Raw genomic sequence first — 17,466 nt, forward strand, 5'->3', positions numbered from 1 at the left:
TAGAGGTGTGTATTATATGAAGTGTATTCATATTGTGAGTCCTTGACAACTCTGAAGCCAGGTCAGTCTCCACCAAGGGTACCAGCATGTTTAGATAAATCCTCAACTGACATGCTCCTGTAATAACTTGTTATATCAATAGATAAGACAGATTATTATCAACAGTCATTGCCTTAAAATGGTCAGCTCAGATTGTATATTGTTTTGCAATGTTAAGAGGTGGCTCCCTGCAGAGAAAGTTTCCATTGCATTCTGGCAGACAAGCTGTGCCCCACAGCCCTGAGCCTTCTGCCATCTGTTCCCGTAAAACTGACATTGCCAGAGATGTAAAAACATAACATTTATTTAGCCAGTCAGCTTGTGGCTGTTTGGATGTGGAAGTGAGTTACTCAGGATGGTTGGAAAGAAACACGCACAGCGTTGGATCTGAGTATTTCCCCTTTTTAAAAAAAAACCTGCACCTGCTTCTGGAGTGGCTTGGAAGAGTCACCTGAGAGGACTGGAAGTTCTCCAGAGAGGGAGGAGAACATGAGAACAGCGGGACAGGCAGAGACTGCAATGTCTAAGAGATGGTGACAGTGTCAGGAAGAGGACAGAATCCATTTTTTCTTGTTGCTGGTCAGAAAATGAACATGTCAGCAAGGGTTGTATTCGGAAAGGCTCGCCTCACTCCCAAACAGCTCTCCTTCGCGTTTCCTCAGACAGATTCCCTGAGGAAAGGCAGCCGGTCTACAGGAGGAAAGAGGAGGATGTTCTCTTTTTCTATCAGATGTCGACTGGGCATCATCAAAGGGAGAAGCAAAGGTAAAGCCTACAGGAAATATATGTCATATATTCAGTTGACATCTTCTATATTGTAAAATAAGATATGTGAGACTTGGAGGTTTTACTTATTTGCCAGTTTATGCAGAGTTGTAAGTGCTTAAAGCAGTTTAGACTCTAATAAGTAATTCCCCTCACAGTCACCAAGTTGTGTACTTACTGTCTTTTAAAATGTAACGTAATGTAAATGTAAAAATGTTTGTATGTCTATAGCAGACCTGCTAAAACTGAGCATTTTCCTGACTAAAATCATAGCTTTTGACCGACCTTAAAGGTGAACACTAACACATGACTGACACATACTTTTCCTCTGGCTCTTTCTTTTAATGTCACACACTGATCTGTGTTGGCTGACAAGTGAATTAGTCATTGTGCTTTTCATATCTTCACTTGCAACTGACTCTGATCACCATAAGATGGCAGTGTGGTCAGTTTGATCAATGAGCTGGTTGCGATTTGGGCTCCTGCTCTCCTACTTTAAAACGGCTACATTTTGTTTATGTAAAAAGAAAAATGTTGACTATTTTTAATAGGATTATAATGTTGGAGTCATATACAAACCATTACTAAACATTAATATCCTCTTGAGTCCTCTAGTTCTTGACTTTCTCTACTTTTCTTTGTTTCCTCTTTTACTTGAGGATTTAGCATTCCCAGCCTTTCATTATCACTCACTCTAGATCAATAACGTTGATATCATCTGGTCTTAAGGAAATGCAATTTAAATTTTTTACTACACGCACACAATGTTTGCCACCCTGTTCCCAGAGGTTTTTATCAGTCCAGCACACTGCTCCGTCACCCGATTTTCTTTATTCTGTTGGAAATTAATTAGTCTCGCTCTGAAAGACTATGCTCGCTCACATTGTAAATGGGGTATTAAGGACAAAAGTCTCGGAGGAAATTATCTACACCAAAGAGTATTGTGTCCACTGGAACAGCTTACTAATTAGGCACCACGCAACAGCGAGCAAAAGCTGTTTGTTTGTAGTCACCACACATCTGTAAAATAGTCAGCTGTAGAATGAATTTCTGAAGGAGCTGTTGGGTGTTGTGTTATGGTGTGGTTGTGTGTCCTCTCCCTGCTGTTTTCCCTTCCTCCAAAGTGTCAGTGACGACAACAATTTGTCCGCAGTGACCATAACAAGAGTTGGATGAGGTTCAGAGGGGCCTGCCTTTGAGGCTGAAGGAGGGTGGTATATGTTGGAGGTTGTGAGGGTCAAGAAGTGGCAGGCGTCGAGGATTATGTGTACATGACAAATGGTCGGACAGGTGTGGGGATGGCTCAGGCAGCAGAGCCTTTAGTCTGTCTGTGTTTGAGTGGAGGAACCTCAGCGGGCCTGAGATTAGCAGAGGGTAAATTTGAGATGTCAGACTTTAGAACAAAGGCATTTCATTTTCACTAACTCATTCATTTATGATTACAATCTGATGAGAAGTAAAATCTGTCACCACAGCCCTGCACTCGACAACTGCACGGCGTCTTTATGAATAACATTTCAACTGCTAGACAGCTTCTCACACAGGCAGCTGCTCTGCACAGGAATTTTGCATATGCATTTATCACTATGTGCTTGTGTGTGTGTGTGTGTGTGAGAGAGAGAGATAGAGAAAGAAAGAAAGAAAGAAAGAAAGAGATAATAGCATTGTCTAGATACAAGCTCTGTAAAATTGGTGCAGCTTTTATGTGAGAAAACGTGACTGCTTGTATCCTGACACTGTGCCGGGCTGAGTCTGACAATGAATGTGCAGGTGGTGTTAATTGTGCAGAGAGTTGAGTGTGTGATGTGTGTGTGTGTGTGGTGTGTGCGTGTGTGTGCGTGTGTGTGTGCAGTTTTGTCGTGTCTAATCTCTGTATGTGGGTGGGTAGGTTTGAGGATGTGCATATGAAGGGTGTTTGACTGGGTTGGAAATGGGTAAGGAGTGTGTATGTGTGTGTAGGGGGAGGGAGTGACTATCGTGTGTGCCTGCCTCACTGAACCCCTCTGGCAGAGAGAGAGAGAGAGAGAGAGAGAGTGAGAGAGAGAGGGAGAGAGAGAGAGAGAGAGGGAGAGCAAACACACTCACTTTAGGTCTGTATGAGAGAGAAGGGTTATGTGTGAGCTCATGTGAGTGTATGAAAAAGGGAATGATAAATGCTCTGGAAAAGGACGAACGATTAGTAGGAATAGCTCAAAAAATGGACCCACAGCAAGATGACAAGAAAAGGACATGAACACATTATTTTCCTGCTTTGGATTTTATAGAAAAAGAGAGCTTAGTAGATTCACATTTTAAAGAAGAAACATCTTTTTTTGTGTACAAGTTTAAATAGAAGGGACTGTCTGAGGATCAGCCCTCTGAAGCTCAAGACTTCACTGGGTTATACAAGCAGGGATAAAAGGTTAAGGGAATGCTGGAGTTAGGGCAGAAAGGAATGGAGAAATGAAGATGGTGTTACTGTTTCAACTGAGTTGGTGAGACTCTTTTCCTCAGGTGGAACCTCAGCTCTCTGCCCTATACTAAAAGATCAGCAAGGTTACTTCGCGGGGGTGGCTACGCTGACTAAACTACAGCCATGCTGTGTGGTCTGAGGAGAGATACCAAGAACAGCATTGGTAAGAACACCACACTTTGATCTTTACTACATAGAGTCACAGGGGTCAGCCTGTGTGTTGTAGCAGAGGATTGGAGGCATGAGGGGGGTCAGGGATCACCTGGATCATTTACTAACTTGTAAAGAGATGCTTTTGTCTTGCATAGTTCATCTGGAGGGGAAGCCTCTTCAATGTCCCTTGTAATTGTAATCAGCATCCAATTATCCTTAACGCATATGAATGTGTGGTCGTTGCAGTGCATGCATTATGGCAGTGATGGATTGCAAAAAATTTCAGTGTCAGTGGACTCTGCCACCAGGCCTGCATACCACCCTGCCATGTGTAATTGGGGCAGATATAGCAACATAAACTGGGTCTGGCAGGCTCCAGTTTATAAATAAAGTTTTCCATCTGAAAATAGCATTATGATTGCATTGCCATTGTCAGTGCTGCCCTCATATTTAACCTACATTCTAACTGGTAATGGGAGGGATGGCATTCAGTGCCCTGAATTAAATAAGGAGTTAATTAACTCACCACATTTATGCAGGAGCGTATAATTTTAATAATTTTATCATTTTAATTTTATTTTAGTCAGTGTTATGCTCCAAGATGCTTTAGATGCAACTCCTCTGGCATCTTTGAGTCAACAACAGACTACTAACAGAGCTGAGGTTGTTTTGTTTTTGTTTTTTTCAATAGTTGCCTCATTATTGGGGCTGTTTATTAATCAGCTTCATCCTGATCCTAATTCTGGCCGTTAGGGTGAGTAATGGTTATTTTAAGCTGGAGGAGGATGACTGGGGGATGGTTTGATGGTACAGTAGCGGTCTGTCACGTGCAGCGCGTTGGGGTCTGTGTAACCCTGAGCTAATGTTGCCTTTTGACTGCAATGACAGCTGCTGGACTGTCAGGGCCCTCAGGAGCCCGCGTGGTTACAAGGCTTTTGCCCAACGTAATGTGTTTCTGATGTGTCACTCACTTTGTGTATGTGTATTTACACCTCAGGGCTACTGAACAAGATATTTGTGCAAGGATGTATGAAATAGTGTGAAATATCACATTATGCAAATATATATGTTCTGTGCATCGCCGTAATATGTAAAGCCACTATAGATATTTCTGTGGTTCAAGTCTGACTCATGCAGCTGTGCGCACAAGGAGGCTGAGTTTTCTTCTTTATTTCTAGTATCCGGGGCCTGCCTAAAGGTTTCAGGTCAGAGAAGGATTGACAAAGGATCCATGCCTCTCAGCTGTCTAAAGGCTACATCTTCAGTTGGGCAGATGTGGAAACTTGATGAGAAGGCAGTGGGTTTGATGCCCTCCGAGCACACGCTTCCTCCAGTTCAGTCATCACAAATCAACACAGATAAAAGAAAAAGACACGTCAGAGTAACTGAAATGTCATTTTTCTTGTCATCTTGATATACTCTCAGGCCTGGGATGCTAATTTGTGCATGATGACAGAACTAATTTCTGACCTGTGGAGCACATGGAAGTAGATCCTGCTTTAGTTGACCTTTATTGGTTTACAGCTTACAGTTTATGACTAAAGAGTGTTAGAAAGGAAGGTTTTAACCCGTGTGTGTACAGCATCAAAGCAGTCATCGAAGACTTTAGACTGTGATGACTTAAGTTTGATGCCTGTAGCGTGAGGCACTAACATGCCCCCTCCCCTCTTAAAAAGAGGACTTGGCACAGCTCTTCTTTAAGTTTGTAAGATGATGTTCAGTCACTGTGCCGGACAGCTGAAAAGGTAATCCGTGGTGGACAGGATTAAAGAAGTGTCAAGTCAGTTTCCTCATCGCTGTGACTGCTGACATGCCTGTGTGACTGTATTCAGGTTCAGATGGCCGGCAGTGGCTCTGCTAATCTATCCATCCCAGTGCTGTGTCAGAAATGGGTGTCGGAAGGGGGAAAAAAACATATTTTCCCTGCAGAGCAGATTGAACATTCCCTAGCTCTCTATAGCAGCTGCTGTAAATGACATGAAAATGATGATTTTCTCTCCATGCCCAAACAGTCCATTAACCGCATGCTGTTCCTTCAGGAAAAGTCCCATGCTTTAGTGGTTGCATACATCAAGCTCACCACAAATGTATTCTTGTGTTAAATTAATGGCTTTCAAGGGTCTTTGCTGCAGACAGAGAGGAGCTATTTTAAACTCTTGACCCTTTTATAGCGTTGTCGTGGAAACAAAGTGTGTGACCTTCGGGGTTCCTGAGACCAGGCTAATCACTCTGTTTCAGTTAGCTAATGCCAGGCGGATGTGGCTGTTGGCTCAGTGCGGTTTCTCTCCCAGAGCTCCCCCATTACCCAAGGTGCAGTTCAAAGCATTACAGTGTGGGCAGCTGTCATGATGTGCAATGGATGGTCGTGTTCACTTAGCCATCTGCTGCAGAGAGTCCCTACATATCACCACAATGCTTCCTAACAGCACCTCCATACGTCCCTGCTGTCTCCTCAGATGAAGGACCATACTCAAAGGGGAGCAAGGAGTCTGGGTCAACTGACCAGTCACATTCCTCCCGGAGGCGCAGCCTTTCAGGTACGATATAATCAAACATGACTTTACATCATTTTGTTTTCTGTCTTCTTCTATCTGATTCGAGCTATTGCACCCAATTCACCTGCATCCCCCAATTGAAGGAGAGTCATGCCATCTTTGACAGAGACACAGATTTTTGGTTGTATGTATATTCACTGGTGAGTCTTCTGTGTGTTGCTTGATGCTACACTGTTTTGAATGCTTAGATAAGGTGGAAAAAATGCTTATGTGGCACACCTGTCATTGGTACTAAACCGCACTTGGTAGACCTCATGTAGAGTAATGTAACAGCACAGCACATTGTGGATCACAAGACAGAATGAGTCCTCTGATGACGCCATATAGCCACATATCCATTAGAGTTAAGGTCAAACTCATTTTCATTCACTTATGAATACATCTGGATTTCAATTTATATTTTCAATGAATGTCTTTTTTTATTCATGCATTGAATTTCTTTCCATTGTCTGTACTGAGTTTGATACTAACAAAACAGACTCTTATCTTACTCCTCCTCCTTCTGAACCTGCCACAAAGATTCACTCAAAATGAGAGAGTTAAAGGAACAAAGGAAAGACGGGAAAGTGAGAAAATAAAATATGTGGTCGTGCGTCAGAAAGCATTACAGTGAGAGAAAGATGGAGAGAAAAGAGTCTTTCGTTGCCTCTCAGACAGGCCGATTCTTTCAAGCAGACGCTAATGCTGACTGTGGATCTGTGCCCGTATATGTTTCTGTCAGCAGAGGAGTACAGAGGAGTGACCACAGTGGACCTGATGAAAAGAGAAGGCAGCAACCTCGGACTTACCATCTCCGGAGGGTCTGATAAGGACGGCAAGCCCAGAGTGTCAAACCTACGGCCAGGTGGGCTAGCTGCCAGGTGAGATCTGTGCTCTGTGATGCGGTTAAAGCCTGGCAACCACACCAAGCTGTCCACACTAGTTATTCTGCTTCCACAAACGTCCACATGTAGCTCGCCCTAATTGCAGCACTGTAGGTGTTATGTTGGATCAGCTTGATGCCAACCCTCTGAGTCTTGTACCCATAAGGGCTTGTTTGGAAGTGAAGCCCCCAAGAAACAATGTAGTAAATGTCCATAACTTGAAATTCTTATATAAATTCCATATTTTTCTATATTTTCAGAATTTTTAAAGATCTACTTTAGAAATCTTTAGATACCTATAGAAATACACTGCTTTAACCAATAATTTGTGTCTAATCCCACCCAAAAAAACCCCCTCAATTACCTTATTAAAATCCTTAATGATATTGACTCCTTCTACCTCACTGACTTCACCTCATTGAAAAATATAAATATAGAATATATTTCAGTCAGGAGCCCGCTTGTCATAAATGAAACCATTTATTGTGACAAATGGAAATACAGTTTTGCTCCACTCTAAAATGCACCCTGGATTAGCCAGCTGCATGCTGAGTTAAAAACAGGGAGTGCAATGCAAAACCCTGATGCAGATTGGGCCGAAAGCAAGACATGAATTTCAGATTGACCCTTGAGCCATGATGGGACCCTGAGCTAGAAAGGTGGAGCTGGGGCGGTGGAGGCAAGCTTTGCCAGCAGTGGCAACGTGAGCAACGGTGTAGCAAGATCAGTGTAGGTGGGAGTCATATTTAAAGGGGCCGCCTTGTTGTGAGAATGGCTGTGATTGGTATGTGACCTGGTGTGTGTCAGCTGATTACCGCTGGGGCCTATGACTTCCGTGTCCTGCATGAACTAACGCGTTGCTTCGTTTCAATGCACAACATTTTTGCTGTTGGACACAAGACTTCATTTAAAAGAGCTACAACGATTGGTTAATTGGTTAGTCAATCGACAGAAAAATCAGTCAGTCATTACTGAGGATTTTCTACTTTTATTAGTCGTACTGTATGTGATTGTGAATTCAATATTTTGGTTGAACAAAACAAGCACCTTTAAGAAGATCAGCTTGTCTTTTAGGAAACTGTGACAGACATTAATCTAGAAAGTAAGTCGCAGCCTCTGAACGCTTCCAGTCTCCACATCACACTTGTTTTGGTTGCATACTTGACCATGATTAACTCAGCACTAATTGTGATGTTACAGATAATGCTTGAAGGTACATGCCTTGAACTCACATTTTAGATAAGCACTGAGGAACTTTTCCATTTTTTGTGGATAAATGTGAAAACAGCCTTCTCGTGTCAAACTCTGTACATACATCCAGTGGTGTGCACAAATGTTGAAAAATGCGCGCTAAAGTGCTTTCCTGGGAGCCAAAACGCGACATGCCACTGCATATTCAGTGAAGCTCAAATATCCAACTGAAAGAATAATAAGCAAAACATGTTAGAGTGGGACTTTAATTCAAGGTATTATGTAGTGGTAATTATTCAATATAACTTTATTCAATTAAACTAATTATTAACTAACATTAAACTCATTTTCCCCAACATCAACCACATGAAAGGAAAATGTAGCGGAAGATTCACGTTTCACGATGATTTAGAAGCCCCCACCCCCTCTCTCTCTCTCTCTTTCTCTGTCACCCCCCGCCCACACACACACACACACACACACACACACACACACACACACACACACACACACACAGACTTTGTAAGAATGACACAGCCCCTCTGAAAATGTCTTGGCCAAATATGCCATTGCTTGTCAAGTCCTGGGAGGTTTATAGACAGACACAGTGCTAATTCTTCCAAGCAGCTTGTCTTCCCACAGCTGAGTTCATGCTTGTGTGGAAGTGCTAGCTAATTTACTGGGTGGAGAGACACGCAGGCAGACAGGAGAGAGACTGGCAGTGACAATGTGTGATAAGAGAGGACCGGATGACAGGCCGGTCGACTCTGCTGGTTAAGATGTCTCTCTGTCTGCTGTCAGGGCTGACTGGCAGTAGCCCAAAGGTGCGAGGGCCAAGCAGGGCAGAACATCTATTTAATTAATTAGCCCTCCAATGAGCAGCGCGTTGACTCAGAATGTCATATGTCAGGCACCATGTACAATCATCACTGTCAGTGTCTGAAGAGGAGACGCTTTCAGCCATTCCACCCCAGCATCTGCTCTCTCCTCCACACAGCTGGCTCTGTATCTTAGTCTACACACTGCAAGGGGATTTCTAATCAAATCACCATTACTGTCTGCACACATATTAATACAACAAACCTGATATTGTCATTAGACGGCACGTGCTGTGTTACTGCATCAGTTTTAATTCTGCCTCCATTACTCCATCATTAGATGAGATGATGGTCTTGGTTTTGATGGTCTGTCTGTCACTTCCCACAGGAGTGACCAGCTGAATGTAGGAGACTACATCAAGTCAGTGAATGGCATCAACTTGTCAAAGCTTCGCCACGATGAGATTATCAGCTTGCTGAAGAACATTGGGGAGAGAGTAGTGCTGGAGGTGGAGTACGAGCTGCCTCCGTTCGGTAAGTGAAGTATTCTGCCTGCCATATCTCTAATTGACAGTCTTCATCACATAGAAGGAGTGTGTGTAGAAAATGTTGCGATATTTTGCTGTAATGTGCTGTTATTAAAACATATGCTTTGTATTATCAAGTAAGAAATATGTTAATAAATAAGCTTATTAGTTGAGGCTGCAAATCATAAAGAACCCGGCTGATGACCTGGAGTTGTGGGACATCTGGAGGATTCACTGTCAGATTTTGACATCTGTTAATATTCTGCCTTCACAGTCTAACCAACCAGAGAAATCCATGTGTAGAAAATGCTTTAGGAAGAACACTTGAAATACATTTGGTGTATTAATCATTTCCATAAACATAGGAAATAATTTAGTACATAACAAGTAGCATTTCTGTATTTGTAAAGCAGACCTGCTTTATATTTGAAACAGTGGTTACAACCTAGACATATTAAAAAGGGTCATATTTAGCCCAGGTTTAACCTTGAAATCTAGAAATCTTTCAAATTGCAAATCAATAAATGAGTATTGGGATTCACTGTATTTGAATTGTATTTCCTTGATCAAGGCTGCAGAAACAGAGTTGGTCACTGGCGCTGCACTGTGACTGGTCACTGCTCTTAAATTGTTAGCATGGGACAAAAGCAGAAGAAGAATTTCCAGTCTGGGATTAATAAAATGTATTTCCAGAAGGCTTTGCTCATTCTCATAATTCAACACTAAAATTAAACTTTTTACAAAGCTTTTTGCATGGACAACTCTACTGTAGCTTAATGAGATTTTAAGTAATAATTTTGTCATTTTTAATGACTTTTTTTGTCCCTTAGTCCAGACCCCATCAGGAGTCATAACAAAAACCATAGAGGTGTGTTTACACAAGGAAGGAAACAGCTTTGGGTTTGTCATGAGAGGTAGGTAGATTTGTGTTTTTTTTAAATCAGTTAGCTTGAACTTTTTTGCATTGATTTCATATCTGTGTTTTTGTCTTTTTAGGGGGCTTTCATGAGGACTGGCGCAGGTCTCGTCCTATGGTAGTGACCTACGTCAGGCCCGGGGGTCCAGCTGACAGGTGAGAACATGGATGGATGTGTGTGTGTCTCTGTGTCTGTGTCTGTGTGAGTATTTAAGTGTAGCTATTTATGTGTCTTGTATGCTTTTATGCCTTATTCATGCATGAATGAGTGTGTTAGCCTTTACAAATTATTGTCTGTGTGCACGCATGCGTGTTTCTATATTGTGTGGTTGTATTTATTTACATGTATGACCTAATTGATATGTGTTTTACTAATTGCCTCATCTTTGTCCACAATGAAAATATGTATTATTTGTTATTCTATTAACCATATGAAATCAGATATACCAGAGTAATGCATCTCCATCATTTATAGTCTGTATTATTTTATACACATTTTTTTTTTTTTTTGCATTAGTCAGTGCTCAGGCCGCTGCATGAAATTACTGCTACACATATAGTGTTTGTTATCTTCTGAGCAGAAAGGGCACTACTCATCCCCAGGCTAATGCAACATTGCATTTTTCCTCATGAAAACTGAGAGCACCAAACATAATTCACCATCAAAGCCGTTTATCTCATTTATCCTTCATTTCACCTGGGAGGGAACCCTCATGCAGAACTGTTTAATGATTCACTGTGTAGGAACGCCTGTACGACCATCTTGTGCTGGTCGGCTATGTGTTGTTTTATCTCTCCCTCTTATTCTATGTTCCTCAAGAGAGGGCACTTTGAAGGCCAGCGACCGAGTATTGAGCATAGATGGGATGCCTTTAAACAGAGAGAAGCACGCTGACGCTCTGACCATGCTGATGCAGAGCGGCCAGGAAGCTCTGTTCCTGATTGAGTATGACGTCTCTGTCATGGGTGAGCACACACACACAGGGAATATGTGGAGGCATGGCAGGGCAGCGTTGCTCTGAGGGTAAATAATGTGGCCGTTTGGCTGCGTGGAGGAGAGTGAGTGGCGGTGCTGGAGATGCCACCAGGGGAGTCACTCAGGCCCAAGAGCACACTTCAACAAGAAAAGGGTAGATGGGTGATAGTCTCTATTTTTTCATAATGTGTGGCTCTCTCTCCTCTCCTGAATCATGGCAGGTTCAATCCAAAAAAAAAAGTGTAACACTTTACTTTTCTAAGTCCTCGCGTAAGTTGTAGAGTGTGTCACTCAGGATTACTCACAAGGATTTTTTTAACATGACCTAAATAAAACAAGGTTGGATTTGATCAGGAAACAGTGTGTCCTGAAGCCCTGGTGTTGCTCCACATTTTAGTGGAAAAGATGACAAATGATAAACTCTTCTTCACTTTCAAGGGAACATACGAAAGAGGCACTCCAATGATTAAGTCTTGCACATCCATACAGTTGGAGAATTTACAGGAGACAGATTCAAAAAGTATGGTCAAAATCATGTAGTCAACCTTTATTTATAAAGCACATTTAAAAACAACCTCAGTTGAACCAAAGTGCTGTACAGTTATTATAATACAATATAATCATACACAAATATAATAATAGATAAAAATGATAAAGGAATAGTATGAGCTCAATTTAAAAAACTAAAATTAGAATAAAAAGAAATAAAAAGAGTAAAAGTAAAAAAGCCAAGGACACTCGCCTAGCTGGGACTGAATGCCAAGGAGAAAAGATGGGTTTTCAGCAGTGTCTTAAAGTGCTCAACAGACTGTGCAGCTCTAACCTGGAAAGGTAGGCTGTTCCACAGCTTTGGGGCCGCCACTGAGAAGGCTCTATCCCCACGGGTAGAGTCTGGACTGAGGTACTGCCAGGAGCAGCTGGTTTGTCAACCTAAGTTTTCTGGAAGTACTGTGAGGCTGTACAAGCTCTGATAAATAAGATGGTGCCAGACCATTTAAACACTTAAAAACAATTACTAAAACCTTGAACTGGATCCTAAAATTAACAGGCAGCCAGTGCAAAGACGCAAGGACGGGACTGATGTGATCACGCTGTTTCTTTCCAGTCAGCAGGAGGGCAGCTGCATTTTGGACCACCTGTAAACAGCACAGTGTTGACTGGTCGAGACCAACAAACAAAGAGTTACGGTAGTCAAAGCGTGATGTAACAAACGTGTGAATAACTTTCTCAAAACCATTCCTGGGGTGATAAGCCTTTACTTTTGCTAATAGTCTTAGCTGGAAGAAGCCTGTTTTTACAATAGAGCTTATCTGCTTCTCGACCCTAAAGTCACTGTCCAAAATAACACCAAGGTTCCTTGCAAAAGCGTGACAGACTTCAGGGTGCCAATGGCACTGTCATAGCCATCTAAGAGATTTTGTTGGTAGTCATGCCCTGTGTAGCTATTAAACTTTGACATGTAATATTGGTGGCGTGCTCCTTTAAATGAACTGTTGCTAGACCACAGTACAGTAAGAAGTACATATTTGTATTAATTAAAGTAGTTTTGGCAGTATAGTTTTAATCTTGCTTCTGTAGTTCAATTTGTCATTTGAGTAACTAACGCTAAAATGTTTTCAACACATATGAAAGTGTTGCATTTTCATCTGCACCTGTCCCTAAGCTGTGAAAATGAATAACTGCTAACACACATCAGTCTGACTCTTAAGAATACAGAGTGAATCAAATCACAATGTCCCCACCATCAGATCAAAACGTACTGCAGGAATTGACTACATGACCAAGAGCCTGATTACAACCTAAATTTGGTCACGGTGACTAATTTTCAAGATCGAAAACTCTGCACCGGTCTGTGCAAATTAGGGCAGGTCACCAAGGACAGTTGGCACACATTTTCTTTCTGTGTGCAGTATTCAGAAGTCCTGACTGCTGACTGAACAAGTCAGAACAGTCAAAATTAGGACTGCAACTAACTTCAAGCATAGATTAATGTGACAGTTTTTTTTCTTGATTGATTGCCTTCTATTGTCTATAAAATGTTTCTAAGAGTTCACAGATGTCTTCAAATGTGTTGTTTTGTTTGGTCAGCAGTCCAAAATCAAAAGATATTTACTTTATTATCATGTATGATACAGAAAAGCGTCACATTTTCACATATGAGAGGCTTAAACCAGCAAATTTGGTGCATTTTTGTTTAATGAACATATTCATGACATGTTTAAATTGCTCCATTTATTCATCAAACTGTTCAAAACTCACATACTGTATATACAGGTCACTATCATATATGACAAATAAAATGATAAAATCCTCATATTTAAGAAGCTAGAACCAGAAAATGTTTGAAGAATGCTTGAAAAATGTCTAATATGCAAGATACTTTAGTTTGAGTTGATTAATTATGTAAATCTGATCATGGTGTCCTCATTAATGACGGTTTTGGGTCTTTTCATTGTTGCTTAAGATTGTTAAAATCTTATATTGTGTTCCTGAATTTAAATGCATTCAGAAAAGTCACTGGCCTCTATCATATCTGTGTGTATTATCTGTTTCAGAGGCAGTGCAGCAAGCCTCAGGCCCTCTGCTGGTGGAGATAGTGAAAGGTCCCTCCGCCAGTCTGGGGATTAGCCTCACCACAACGATGTACAGGAGCAAACAAGTTATTGTTATTGATAAGATAAAGGCAGCCAGTGTGGTGGAAAGGTGACACCAACCTTTTATATTTCATTTCTCCGCAGACTCTTTACTAACAAAAGACTCTCTTAACACAATCTGCCTCTGTCTCACTCTCTCAGGTGTGGAGCGCTGCATGTAGGTGACATCCTTTTGTCTATAGATGGGACCAGCACAGAACACTGCTCTCTGATGGAGTCCATGCAGCTTCTTGGCAACACCTCTGAAGTTGTCAAACTGGAGATTCTCCCGGCTAGTCAGAGCAGACTTCCTGTCAGGCCGCAAGACACAGGTATGACACTAAAACACAGCAAATCTCCGTGAGGAAGAAATTAGAGAGGTATGAGAATGAGAAGTGAAAGAGGAAATCATTTGGGACAAAGCAAGTGACAAATTGGATAACACTATGTGCGACTATACGTCATATTAGAGCTGCAATTAACAAATCATTTATTTTTTGATGAATAAAATGTTGCATATAAAATGTAACAAAATTATGAGAAATGTCTATCACTAGTTTCCAGAGCTCAATTGCTTGTTTTTGTCCAGCAAACTGTCAAAAACTGACAACATCTTCACATTCATTTTGTTTGGATCAATAATCAGAATAAAAGTTAAAATTAGAAATAAGAAAATATGGGAGATAAAAAAAGTCCAAGATAAAAAAAAAGAATATATGTAATATAGCTATTTATTATAATATTATGTGTATATTGGCATAGTGTATAGGTTGGCTGTGCAGTTTTTCAGTATATAAGAAATGTAAAATGAACACATTTCAAGAGCTGAACTGGAAGTGAAAAATGCAAAAGATTCACAGCAGACTGTGTTAATTAATTGACTGAAAAGTACATAATTTAAATCTTTATAAGCAGTTCTGTTTATAGATAGAGCAAACAGTATTGGAGTTCCAGCATGTTGTCTTCACCATATGTGTTGTGATGCTTTTAGCTATTTTACCTACAGCTGTAAAGAGCCTTGCTGCCTCCCAGCCGCCTTCTTCCATACTGTGAATCAGCCTGTGTGCACGTATGTGTGTGTACGCTGCTGGACACAATCCCTCTGCCTTTGGCTGCTCGGCCTCTTATGCATACCAACAAGCAGCACACACACTAACGCACACAATTTCTCTGTCAGAGATCATATTCATGCCATGTTCTGCTTACTTATTTCTGGGTCAGCAGCTGCAGGGGCTCCTTAACATGTGAGCATGGGAAGAATCATAGAACATGACAAAGAGAAATAAGATGCCATATAGTCTTCTGTGGGGTCACTGAATCGTTTGTACTATACTTTTTTTTGTCCCTTGTTCATATTTGCAGTTCAGTGCAGTGCAGTTCAGTCTATGGCGCTGCACTTTTGTGTGATCTGTGTTTTTTCTGTATGTATTGATATGGGTTTTATCAGTTTTGTCTGATTTATATAGAGGTTATTTCTCTGAATACTTTAATATTCCAATAAACTGTTTCTACTCAGTGAAATACTTGAGCTGCTTTGGCTCCTGTTGACTGATATCATATATCAAGTCAATAGTGATTCTTGAATAAGGCACCATGACGTTATGTTAAGATGATATTTTCACAGCTACTTTTACCCCCCGGGATAAGGCGTGATTATAAGATGCAATTTGTCTAATCTCCTCTGGGGATTTAATAAGACTGATATGGCCACTGAGAGATTAGGAGTTAATGTTTCCTTCCACCAGTATAGATCGAAAACACTATTTCTTGGAGAGCTTCCCCTAGGTGAGCTTAGTATAAGCCGCCAGAGCCAGAGCTTTACAGGTTTGATTGAGTCTGATAGAAACTGGTCCTGCGAAATAGGACAGAGGTTCTCCTGCATGTATTCTGATTACATGCAGCTGGATTTAACCCGCTTCACTGAATGTGGCGAGCATCCCAGGCGCTACTGCAGCCCTCCATGTTTTCAGCAAATCCTCCATCCATGTGAGCAAGTTGACACAGATTAGACCCCTGCAAATGAAGCAGCATGGATTACTGTCACATGTAATAGTCGGCAACAAATTTAGCTTTATGAATCTGTAAAGGAATGTTAATTATCGAGGTGTGTGTCGCACAGTAGGTCAGTTATTTCCCTTTGAATGCTTTTAGATGCTGTCTGACAGAACGATACGATGCCTTCAGAATGAACAACAATCTGTGCTCTCTATTTCCCACAAAGATGGAGAAGTCAACAGAAATGCTAAAAAAACCAACACATGAATATGAATAAAGCCAAAGACTGAATCATTAAAAACAAATTTAAACCAAAATGTCTGCCAATCAAATTCAGAAACAAACATCCTGCCTCATCCGCAATCAAGCATTCAGCTGTGCCCAATCAAGGTCAAGCCACATGCTTCCTAACAGCCAGTATCACTTCCTGCTCCAACACAACAACATCATGCCCAGCAATCACCTTACACTAGTTCAGTACAGTTGCTTTTTATTGTCCCCTAAGGGAAACTTGACTTGTAGACAGGTACTCAGACTGTTTTAGCTCTTTTGAAAGTGAAATTATAAGAATGATCTCCAGTTTGCACTCAGCATTTCAGAAGCTTGCAAGTAAAAGTAAGGTCCTGGCTTCTTTTTTTTTAGACTGTTCACTACATCCCATTTGTGTGTCTAACTGATTCTCAGATGCTCATCATTATACATTAAACCAAAGGATTTAATCTAGTGTACCATGACAAAAACATTAAAAATCAATTTCTCTGCAGTGAATTATCCTCCAGGCAATGTGTGGTGTGATACAAATTTAGACATGGGAATGAAAGCATAATTTCATGGGTAGAATTTAGGAAAAGTGCACAACCAGAATGCGTCTGGTTTGCTTTAACAGATGCGTTTGCTTCTTTACGGCTGCAGTAAAAGTGCAGAAGAGCAACCACCATCACTGGGATCAAAGCAGCAACTACTGCCATCCCCCACATGCCAGCCACGGCAAGACATGGAGCAGCCCAAGCCACCCACACAACCAGCAGGACCACTGCAAATGTAAGTTATCACTTGTGACAGCACTGCTGCTGGCGAGACACCAAAGCTGGAGCCCTTTCTTCAGCACATTTGTTAAATCTATTTCCAGAAGATTTACTCCAACATCCGTTACAACATTTCTGTCTTATACTGCATAGTCCTGTGAGTTTGTGAGTCTGCTGCTGCTGTGGATGTGGATAGACTGTCATGGTAATGTCTTCATGTGAGGATTTGATTTGGTGTGCTCTTACTGTACCAACCTTTTGTTAAGTGTAGTCCTATGTCTTCTTTCAGCTCTGGTGAGTGGTGGATTCTCCCCTTCCTCCACAGCTACCTCAGGCTTCAGCAGCCAGGGTAGCAACACTCTGCCCTGCCCCATCCCTCCGATCGCTCCCACCAGCCCCCGCGGCTCGACCGGCAAGAGGAGGACCAGGAAGAAGGACCACAAGAGCTCACGTATGACAAACTGCCATCTCAGTTTAACCACTATATTACAGCGAAACATATTTGCTCATTTAAATCTAATTGAACCTACCACTGGAGTTTATTTACTGAGGTGTCCC

The 17,466-nt window shown here is 41.5% G+C and overlaps 1 protein-coding gene across 1 annotated transcript in view; it reads left to right on the forward strand.

Annotated features, from left to right (window-relative positions):
• The first annotated feature begins 626 nt into the window (after positions 1–626).
• Positions 627–17,466, forward strand: part of LOC128357159 (glutamate receptor-interacting protein 2-like) — a 28,026-nt gene continuing 11,186 nt past the window's right edge. Inside the window, exons 1-11 of the mRNA XM_053317410.1 lie at positions 627–804; positions 5,866–5,946; positions 6,689–6,824; positions 9,225–9,370; positions 10,194–10,277; positions 10,360–10,435; positions 11,100–11,245; positions 13,811–13,958; positions 14,051–14,220; positions 16,796–16,924; positions 17,198–17,359. Coding sequence (XP_053173385.1) covers positions 627–804; positions 5,866–5,946; positions 6,689–6,824; positions 9,225–9,370; positions 10,194–10,277; positions 10,360–10,435; positions 11,100–11,245; positions 13,811–13,958; positions 14,051–14,220; positions 16,796–16,924; positions 17,198–17,359 — 1,456 coding nt within the window. The remainder of the gene's footprint in view (positions 805–5,865; positions 5,947–6,688; positions 6,825–9,224; positions 9,371–10,193; positions 10,278–10,359; positions 10,436–11,099; positions 11,246–13,810; positions 13,959–14,050; positions 14,221–16,795; positions 16,925–17,197; positions 17,360–17,466) is intronic.

This window comes from Scomber japonicus, chromosome 4 (genome assembly GCF_027409825.1).
Source record: "Scomber japonicus isolate fScoJap1 chromosome 4, fScoJap1.pri, whole genome shotgun sequence".
NCBI classification, from domain to species: domain Eukaryota; kingdom Metazoa; phylum Chordata; class Actinopteri; order Scombriformes; family Scombridae; genus Scomber; species Scomber japonicus.